Below are 10341 nucleotides of genomic sequence, written 5' to 3' on the forward strand. Positions count from 1 at the left end.
AGACGCGAGCTTGTATACGACGCCAAACATGAGTTTGCGGACAGATCCCAAACTCCCAACATGTTTGTGTAAAGACAACAGTGCATAGAAGCCTACTTGGTTGCACTGGCCGGTCAACAAGATTGGGTGCGGCCAAAAACGACAGGCTTTGCCGTCTTTAGGAGTATTTTTTATTTTTGATCGCCTGGGTTTGCACGGCTCTGACTAGTTGAAGGTCAAAGGAAATTAGACCCTCTCTAGTGGTTGGTGGTTTCAGTTGGTTCAACGCGATCGTGACTGCCCAGCACATATGGATGCATTTACAAAAAAATAGTTAATTGGCAACGTGTATAAAACATCCTACTACCTGGCCACATGTACATGTTGTCATGTTTTTGGGTACGATCCTCTAATTATTTTTTTTAGGAATATACAGGCGTCGAGAGAGGGAGAGAAATAATCTACAGGATGCAGCTCTGCATGTCCTGGCTCGGCTCGGCTCGGCTCAAGGCACCGGAAAGGAGCGGCACGGCTTCGGTGGCGGCTGGGCCCATATAAGCCGACGGACCGGCGACGTATACGTATGAGCTGACGTGATGGCACGAGTCAAGGAGTTGACTCGATATTCTTTCCTCGCCATATTCTACTGCTAGCGCAGAAGACTGTACTACTAGCGTTCTCAATCAACACTTTGATTACTGTGGTTAATTAGTAACGTTGTTTTAGTTTAAATTTAAACTAAAACAGCATCACTTATACTTCTGAGTACATGGTTATGGCATTGGGGTTTGCAGTCTACTGGCTCTACTCCAGAATGAAATACACGACCACCACTGTTTCAGTTCAAACTTTATTGGCCTAATAACAAAAGGAACAAGCTTAATCTACATAACACAAGACCGACACTTTTAATCCACATCAGTCAAACCCTCTTTTCCGTTTGTATGATTTGGATTTTGCGAGTACATATTCCGGTATGTATATCCCACTAGCACGAAAAAGCTGTATGTCGAAGTCGAGTGAAGATCGCGCCATCTCGCGCCCGCCTGTCCGGTTCCTCGGAGAAAACGACCCGTCGCATTGCCGTTTTACCACATGTGGGTCGGACAAACACAAGAAAATCCAGAGGATGGTGAAAGGATAAGGGCTTGGTTAGGTTAGGATTTGGTGCGGGGCGGGCCCCCACCAGGAACTTGGTTGACCTTTCAACCCTTGATTGGCGGGGAGGAAGGAGGCAAGGAACCGGTCAGGATGGCTCACTGGCCAGCTAACTTAACCGCCCCCAACTTCTTCAGTCTCTGCGTGCTCAGTGCAGTCTGCCGGAGTCTGAGGCTAGAGCATCCAAGCAAGTAAAAGAGTAGTAGGGTGGTTGCTAAGCGTACACGTTGAAAGGCTACGCGCCCTACGATCGGGTCCCGTTGAAAGTTCAAGTCGCAGTTGTGCGGCCGCGTGAATTTTCAACAATTCCATTCGTGCATGTGCGTATATATAATGTCGTGTGTTGATCGACAGGTCTAAGCCCGTGCCTGGACGTTTCTGAATGGGGTCTTCTTAACTAGGCAGCCGGCAAAGGAGGAACATTTTCCTTTTGAATGTTTTGACGACTTGCTGGCCACGGTTGCCGCGCGGTAGAAACGTAAATTTACTATAAAAGGGCACCGGTGAAAAGTCGTGTGGTATCATTCTTCGAAACTGTGTTCTGTGTATTTGGATTCTTCGAAACTTTTGGCTCAAAATTCTAGGGAAAAAAAGATGCATGGAAATCCGAATGAACAACGTATCTTCAGAAAAAAGAAAAGAAACATATAGTCTTTCTTAAGTACGATACCACGCAACTTTTGCATACGTAGTCAAACTGTCAAAGGGGCAAACTTTGCTTAATTACTAGAGTAGAATTTGAGTTCCATACAGACTTAGGGTGCAAGCATCCCATGATGTGCGAGTAACACGGTAGACAGACGTCACGCTGAGGTTGAAAACCCACTTGACTTATGTTCTACAGAAATCAAGTTCACAGAACCCAAATCAATCCTCAAACTGAAATCTGCAACATCTGGAAATCGCAGACTAGAGAAGATAATGTTTCTTACATCTGCTTCTGAATCTTTACCATCTTCGCTGTTGCTACATTCATCACGAAATGTAATTCCATACATATAAAAAGACGTGGCCTTGATGTTTTCTCACAGGCCTAGTGTAGCAATCGTATCAAGTCGACTGGAGGTGATTCAAGAAAACAAGCAAGAACCAGAGGTAGATTAGGCTTTCGTTGTCTGAGAAGATCTGTTTACCATGTATACAGCTCGCCAGACAGCGAATTCGCTGACCGCAAAAGGTCGCTGAAACGTGCTGTCTTGGCTCCAACTAATGCAACATCAACAGCAAAAATTTCAACTAAAAAAAACCCATAAAAATTCCACCCCAACCACAGATTTTTCACCATCACAAGAACCACACACATATATGGAATATCGTATATATAATAATGATTAAAAAATGTGGAATAGTACAAAACATCAAGGCATCAATGGATGAAAAGAAGTAGGGAGTAGCTTACTTGCCCCAATCGCTATCTGCATCGATTTTGTTTTGAATTTAATTCTGTGGGCTTCTTGTTTCCTGCACAGTATGCATCCCACCGCAACACGGCACAACAGCGATGACTGATACCTACCTCTGCTTCCATGCCAAGAGGCATCCAATCGCATGTCGCCATGGCACAGATCAGGTGATCTGGGTTCACAAGAAACCGGACACCTGGGTGAGGCATCTCCATCACAATAATCTGGTCAATTTGGCATGGAGTGTGCTACTGTGATTCTGTTTAGATGCATGCATGCACACAGAACCCAGCATTTGCAGCCATATGTTTCAGATGATGGTTGTGCACAGAATCGATGCCCCTAAAGCTCCCAAGAGATATAACCATGTACATGAACCTGCTTTACCCAGCTAAAGCATGCAGACGACGCGAGAAGTCAACAATAAGCAAAGCTTTTTGGTGCAAAGTTATGCCCGCTGATCAAGTCCTTTTCCTCAGCCTGCACCACAACCCGTTCTTTGTGTGAATCGTCGCGCCCGTCACCATCTCTACTTCATCGGGCGAGCCTCGCAGCTCTACGTCAAACTTTTGCAATAACAGGGCCAAGGCCACTGTTGACTCCAGGAGCGCGAATTGGTCTCCCACGCATTTGCGTGGTCCTCCGCCGAAGGGGAGGAAAGCAAAGTCTGCTATAATCTGGTAAATGAAGTTTGATAAGGTCTTAATTTCTTCAAGAAAGAAAGAGGTCTCAGTATGATAGAATGACGAGACCAATGTTCAGGCATACCTCGTTGGGATACATCGCGCCAGGACTCCGGTCAGGATCAAACCCAGCCCACCCTTCTATGTTCTCATCCTTCTTTGGAACTGTAAACCTCTCGGGTTCAAACTCATTTGGACTATCCCAAAAGTATGGGGACCTATGGAGATTGTATATCTGCAGTGCCAGCATTTTCACATAAGACAAACTTCTCAAGGAGAACAGAATAAAGTTTGGAGTCGTCTATGTTCCACAGACCTTTCAACCTAGAGCAAACTTATCATGAAGGTAACTTATATTGGTACCAAAACTATGAATATCTGAAACAAACAACCAGCTTAAATCTGCCAAATCCCCATCTTACCGAAAGAAATATATCGGTTCCTGCTGGTATTTCGTATCCCTCTTTCGCTCCATTGTACCCACCTATAAATTTGTATGCATTAATTTTCATAACACGAGTCGGTATCACATGTCATGCCCTTTGATATCTGGCACATGTTTTTCTGATTGTTGGGAGAAAGCTGTGTGTATTAAAGAGAAGATGGAACCTGGCAATTTATCAGGCCGGAGAGAACGCCTGATTAACAATGGTGGTTGAGGATACAAGCGAAGAGCTTCAACAATGATTAATCTTATGTACCTAGAGCACATAAATGCAGTATGTGAAATTTAGAAACATTTATGGCGCATTAATACAGTAAACTCTAAACTAACACATGGTAAGAAAGCGCTAGCGATTTTGCAAAGCATATAATATGCAAAATATATGATGATTTAAAAAAAATTAAGACCTGAAAAAAATAGTGAATATAAGAATCAAACATAGTTCAATTTACAACAAATGGTAACATTAGTAACATACTCCAATTTCTTGAGCTTTTCTGCAGTGATTGCCCCATCGATTAGGACAGAATCAATCTCTGCCTGGGCTTTTCTCATCTTCGTGGGATTCTGCATCAACACACAGTAGATTGTATGATATTCACAACCGAAAGAAAACTACTTGTTCATGTGAGTTAAAATGTGTACCTGGGCCAGCAGAAAAATAGACCATGTGAGAACAGCTGCAGTTGTTTCATGTCCGGCGATAAGCATTGTCATAAGATCATCTCGAAGCTATCACAAACCAAGAAATTTGTCAATTTATTTGCCTGATTCAAGTAGCAATACAAAGTAAAACTTCGAAGGGTATTAAAACATTGAAAACTTCCTGTGCTGGAAGAAATAAATGGTACAACATACAAGTTATAGATGTTCCATTCTTACCAAACTATACATTACATGGGCGATTTACCTGGCGGTCGTCAACATCAGCTCCCCGCATGTCAACAAGGAACCTCAGCAAGCTGGCATCCTACAAAAATAGTGGCAACATTATGAACTGCCAAACTACCATAGATGTTTTATAAAGCAACCTGATAAGACCAGCATGACCCAACAAAATCAGGAGTAATAGGAGCCAACCTTCAACGATGAGTAGTCTCTCTGCTGAAGTTTTTCCACATCAGCTTCCTATAAAAAGCAATGTTGAATTTACTACAAAATCCAGAAAAAGACGCATGACTAAATTTTCTGTTGCCACAAACCTGTCTTGTTTCTTTTGCATTTTTAATAAGATCATCAAGGCAATCATTGATAACCTTGAGGTCACTGCGGAACTTCCGCTGTCTTGGCACTATCCATTGAGTTAAAGGAAGATTCCAGTAAGGGATGTAAAAGGTGGATCGATGCTCAGCTTCAAAAAGAGTACCATATACTGCCTGCACAATACACATAGAAACCCCTCCAAAGAAGGGCCGACAAAATAAGCAGAAGAGCATTAGTCATGTCTATTCATCCTAAACATGCAAGATGGGTATTCTTCTGTACATTTACTCAATTTTAAAAACCAGAACAGATGCACTTCTCATGAACAAATTATCATCAGATAGTATAACTACGTATGTGATATTACACCAACCTTGATTACAGGAGATTCCTTATTAACAGAGTCAAAATCAAAATTGAACACTCCCAAGCCAATTATGTCGAGAGCCAAATTGGAGAATTCCTCTTCAAGGTTCACTATGGTAGATTTGTCACCATGGTCCCCCTTTTCAATAAGTGCTTCAAGTTTCAATATGGTTCTCTCTGAACATTTGGTAAATACTCTCACCATAGCTTCTATGAATAAGGCATGGAACCCAGGAGTTATAACTGCAGAACACACAGAATGGATAAGGTGCACCATTACAAAATGCAGTGATGAAGCCATGATCAAGCTGTGTGGTCAACTGACCACACAAGATTTTGGCAAAACCCTTAGATACAAGTAAAAAATATGCAAAAGGTAGTATATAAGTTGCAAACACGCATGTATTTGATATCACAAGTTTAAATTGACATCACATTCTTGTTTTCTTGGCACCACCACTAATGTTTTGTGAATGCAATCACAAGGTTCAAGTAGGCTCTGAAATAGTTTGATTATGTTGAAAAGTTGCTCCATAAGGTAACTACCATTTATGATTGTATCTAAAAATGTTTCATAAATCATGCTAGTTGGCTCAACAGTCCAAATAAGCCCTAGGACCAATTAGCAGGACTGGAGCTACTATCATAAAGCATACACAAGTAACCTCTATTTTTGAAAGTAAGTTAGCCTTTGATTGTCAGGTAAAAAAAAAAGCAGGATAATGGATTCATATCAATGGACAACAGTCAATCTGCTTCTGTTGACTAACACGGACTTATACCGGTGTACAGAAATATGAAGTATGACTGCACTCAACGAAGGCTTAGAAGTATGCAAATATGATTCAATATCCGACCTTCTAACCTTTTCTCCTTTGCTTCCAGGTATCAAGGTCAGCAGGTATAAGACCCTTCCCCATTATTGGTTCTAGAATTTCAGCGAGAACTCCCTGATTTCAAGTAGAAAAGTATGTAAGAAAGAAAGCTAATCCAGCAGTTATTCCTTACATGTATTTAATATTGTTATATGCACAGTACAGTCACAGGAGAACAGCATATGCTACAAATAAATTGCCACCTATTATGGTCTGAGCTTATCTAGAGTTTCAGATGATCATGTTAAAAAAAAGTTTCAGATGATCTGTGTATTCATTTACATATGTTCACACATTAGAAAACATACCTTATCATAAGAGAAAGCATTTTCTCGCAAGATGTATCTAGCAACAATTGGATCAGAGACGACAACAAATGATTTGGGTCCAAAAGCAAGTTTGTAGACAGAACCGTGCTGCAAGGATAACAGGATATGTGAGCAAAGCATGAGTTTTCCTCATGGTTGTTTGATTATGAACCACGATCTTTCGCAAAAAAAGGAAGTTACAACCAAATGAAAATTCTATCATATCACAGCAGCACAACTCGATCAAAAAGATCATACATAAACTATTAGTATTGACCTTGTTATGCTCCTGCTACTGCCACTTTTCTGCTCGCATGCAGCTCATACAAAAATAATGTTTCACTCTTATATGCAAGTGAAGCATTTCTGAATGGGGCTGTGAGAGGCCACATGTTATATGACTTGCATGGTGCATACAGATATACCAAATCGATTAGTTCGTTTTAATGTTGATGAAGGCCCTCTTAAATGACGTTAGGCGGTTTTTCAACCTGAAGCTGAGACCTTAACAAACAGAAGGTTTTCTGAGAGGGTATGATTAGCAATGTACAGTGCATATAAGGATACTTGAAGCAGAAAAACATCGATGACATGATTCAAATAAATATGGTTTGAACATGGATTTAGAAAATGGTAACCAGATTATTACCATGCAGGTGATCATCTGGTCAAGAGTACCAAATTTGTGGAATTATATCATGTAAGTATTCACTCAAACATCATGTACACACGTCACACTTATCTACTATTTGCAGAGTGCAACTAATACATGCTTCCAGTAAGCAGAACAAGGCACTGCAATAAAAAGAGTAAGCAACACGAGACAGAACGGGATAAGCACCTCGAGGAACCAATCATAGAGCGAATAGAAAAGGGGCCGGTCGAACAGGTCAGTGACAGCACCTTCGGCAACCGGCATATTCTTGAGGTTGCTGCCAGCGAGCAAATTGGTGAGAAGGTTGCTGGCGTTGTCAAACAAGTTCCTCTTAGGCTTGGTGGTTTTGTCAACTCCGGGCAACTGGCATCTGCATAAACACCAACAGTAAGGGGCTAGGCACATATTGTACTCTGCAAAAACAAAACCTGGTAATTTGGCAGGCGCCGGCACTACCAAATTCTTTGAGTACCACGTTTCACATAAAGGAAACCACCAAGCATTATATATCTTAATCAATTAATGCGTCAACCAACAGAGAGCTGATAGACCACCAAACATTATTAATTAATGTACTGTACTAAATGAAGAAGGATGTATGGGCAGAGTTAAGCTGCCTGCTCATCGTGGGCAGCTACAGAGTTAAATTGGCAGTTACTTCAAACAAATAGCTATAATTTGACGGGGCTTAGCAGGGCACACAGTGCAGGGGCAATCGATCGAACGCCTGGTGGGCAGGGCACACGGCCGACTAAGTGGAGAGGTGTGGAGTGTGAGGCTGGGGATGCCTTCTGTACCTGACGGGGAGGAGGCGGCTCCTCCCGTGAGCTGCCGACGAGGAGGGGTAGGAGGAGGCGAGGCGGTGCGTGCCGGTGCTGGACCTCGGGAGGAGCGTGGCGGCGGTGGCCGCGCTCATGGCCATGGCGCTGGAGCGCGCACTCTCGCAGCGGGAGAAGGTTCGACGGGCGCTGGCGTCGTGGCGGAGTCAGACGATAGATAAGGTGCCTCGTCCGGTAGCGTGGCTAGACTAGTGTGTGCGCGCCATGTGAGATCGCCGTCCGCGCCGCTGGTTGGAGATCACGTGGCGTCCGTCGGATCGGAGGACGGTGGCGTCTGGTCGGTCGGAGGAGCGCCGGTTGCCCGCCGACCACGGAACGTGGCACGGCCGGTGTTTATTGGATTCCAGTGGGTCGCCCGCTAGCGCCAGAGGTGGCACGACACCGCACGCGTCAGGCTGTGGGTGCTCCACTACAGCCACGAGGAATTTCCTCCTAGCAAAAACACCTTTTTCTTAAAACACAGGCAAACCAGGCGAAAAATCATCACAAGAGCCCATAAAATTAGCTCACGCATGTACACTTGAGCTACCCACACTTTTTTTTAACAACAAAAGGCACATGAAGCGCCAAATTCATTCAGCTCAGTAGCATCTTACATCATGAATTACAAAGCCCTGAACCTGAAATGTAGCTAGGAAAGTAACTATAGAGCAAGATATATGTCTATGAGCTGAAGCAAAGCAACATATTTCAGGTTCAACATTAGAACGTAGAACCTGATGAGCTACATTAGGAGCGATATCAAACGTAGAACCTGGTAAGCTACATTATGAGCGATATCATTTATATCCCTAGAAATATGAAACACTTGAGGTTGCAAATTGGACGCCTACTTGAAGAAATCACGGAAAAAAATTCGGATGCTTCATGGGGCATTGGCCTCCTGAAAGTGCAACTAATTCCTGAATGATTTTGGTAATTCATAACAATATATAGCTTATTAAACTAATATCCTTTCAAGATAAATATTTCAGGTAATTCAATGAATGGCATGGCATGAACTAGCAATGTGGACCCCTCAAAATGCTAAAAACGCATATTGGCAAAAGCTCCAGACTCTTCATCTTTGTTTTAGTGATCCAAGATCACACTGAGTTCATAGGAAAGTCAATACTATTAAAATTAAAAGGGAATGAGGTGTTACTTAATGGCTTGCTTGCTCAAATGCTTAGTGATATTGCTCCAAATACCCTCAACCACTTTCTCCTTCTAAATATGTCAAAATCCCAAACTTCAACTCGCCCCACCAGTTCTTTCTATCCGACACCACCGAGTTCATATGACATAGCCACAGCTAGAAACCCTAACAGTTCGGTCACACCGATACGGATCTCGGTCTCACCGAGATGGCCTTGCCAACTCTCTGTTGTCTGTTGCAATTATTCCGGTCTCACCGAAATTGTGATCGGTCTCACCGAGATGGTTTGACCAACTCCCTGTTGCCCTATTGCTTCACTTCGGTCTCACCGAGTTGATGCAATCGGCGCCACCGAGATGAGGTTTGCCCTAAGCCCTAGTACATCGGTGATGCAAACGTCGACAGAAACTCGATGGCGCGAATAATTTTCCCAATCTTTCACGGTACAGTGTCACCTGAAACGGCGTACCGCTCGCGGTCTTGTAGATGCAATCGCCACAAAAACAACACGCACACCCGAGAGAGGAAGTACGTGGACGATCTTCGGCAGATCAGCAGAAATTGAAACTCTAGAATCAATCTCAGACCAAAATCACAAAGCTTCAATAGCTATCAACAAATATTCAGCGGCGGCTTGGAGATACCCCGAGTTGCTGATCTATCCATCGATGGAAATAAACCTATCCAGAAAAACTGACCCTCGTACACGGCCGACCTGGCAGGCACACGGGCTAGCCCGACTCGTTTCCTAATTTCCAAGATGACTTGGACTCTAACAACCACGTAACAAACTAGGTACGCTAAAAAAACTATAGTCTCTTTCGTATCTAACTAAACAAGATTTAACTAACGGATTGTGCTAACTTTCAGTTGACTGTAGCGGCAGATCCGGACGATTCTACCCATGTACGATCCACTTCTTTAGATGTGGGAATTAAACCACCGCATCTTTTTTTTCTTCTAGCGCAATAAAAAGAATTGGCGGAAGTGGGAATCAAACCCACCACCTCTTGGTAGACACAATAGTTCGCAACCACCCAGTCTAGATTGAGCCAATGATTAGATTAAGGTTAGATAGTATTTGTACTGCTACTTAGCGCGACTCGGAAACGAACAGCCAATGATTAGATTAAGGTTAGATAGTATTTGTACTGCTACTTAGCGCGACTCGGAAACGAACAATTTTTCTTTCTTTCCTTTTATATTTTTTATCCTATATTGATGGCCCGGCTGCTCTGTTAATATTTACAACATCATGATAATTTTAACGTAGTAAAAATTGTTGACAT

General features: G+C 42.9%; 1 protein-coding gene across 1 annotated transcript; it reads right to left on the bottom strand.

The window, feature by feature from the left end:
• Positions 1 to 2441: 2441 nt before the first annotated feature.
• On the bottom strand, positions 2442 to 8333 carry LOC109738664 (cytochrome P450 97B2, chloroplastic). Its single transcript, XM_020297758.4, has 14 exons — positions 7873 to 8333; positions 7262 to 7445; positions 6421 to 6528; positions 6103 to 6187; positions 5245 to 5480; positions 4871 to 5044; positions 4749 to 4796; positions 4579 to 4638; positions 4314 to 4400; positions 4147 to 4235; positions 3833 to 3924; positions 3646 to 3707; positions 3309 to 3458; positions 2442 to 3217 (listed from the first exon to the last, which is right to left on the bottom strand). Exons 1-14 carry the CDS (start codon positions 7995 to 7997, stop codon positions 3002 to 3004), a joined length of 1716 nt encoding a protein of 571 aa, XP_020153347.1. The 5' UTR covers positions 7998 to 8333; the 3' UTR covers positions 2442 to 3001.
• Positions 8334 to 10341: the final 2008 nt, after the last annotated feature.

This window comes from Aegilops tauschii, chromosome 6 (genome assembly GCF_002575655.3).
Source record: "Aegilops tauschii subsp. strangulata cultivar AL8/78 chromosome 6, Aet v6.0, whole genome shotgun sequence".
Taxonomy (NCBI): domain Eukaryota; kingdom Viridiplantae; phylum Streptophyta; class Magnoliopsida; order Poales; family Poaceae; genus Aegilops; species Aegilops tauschii.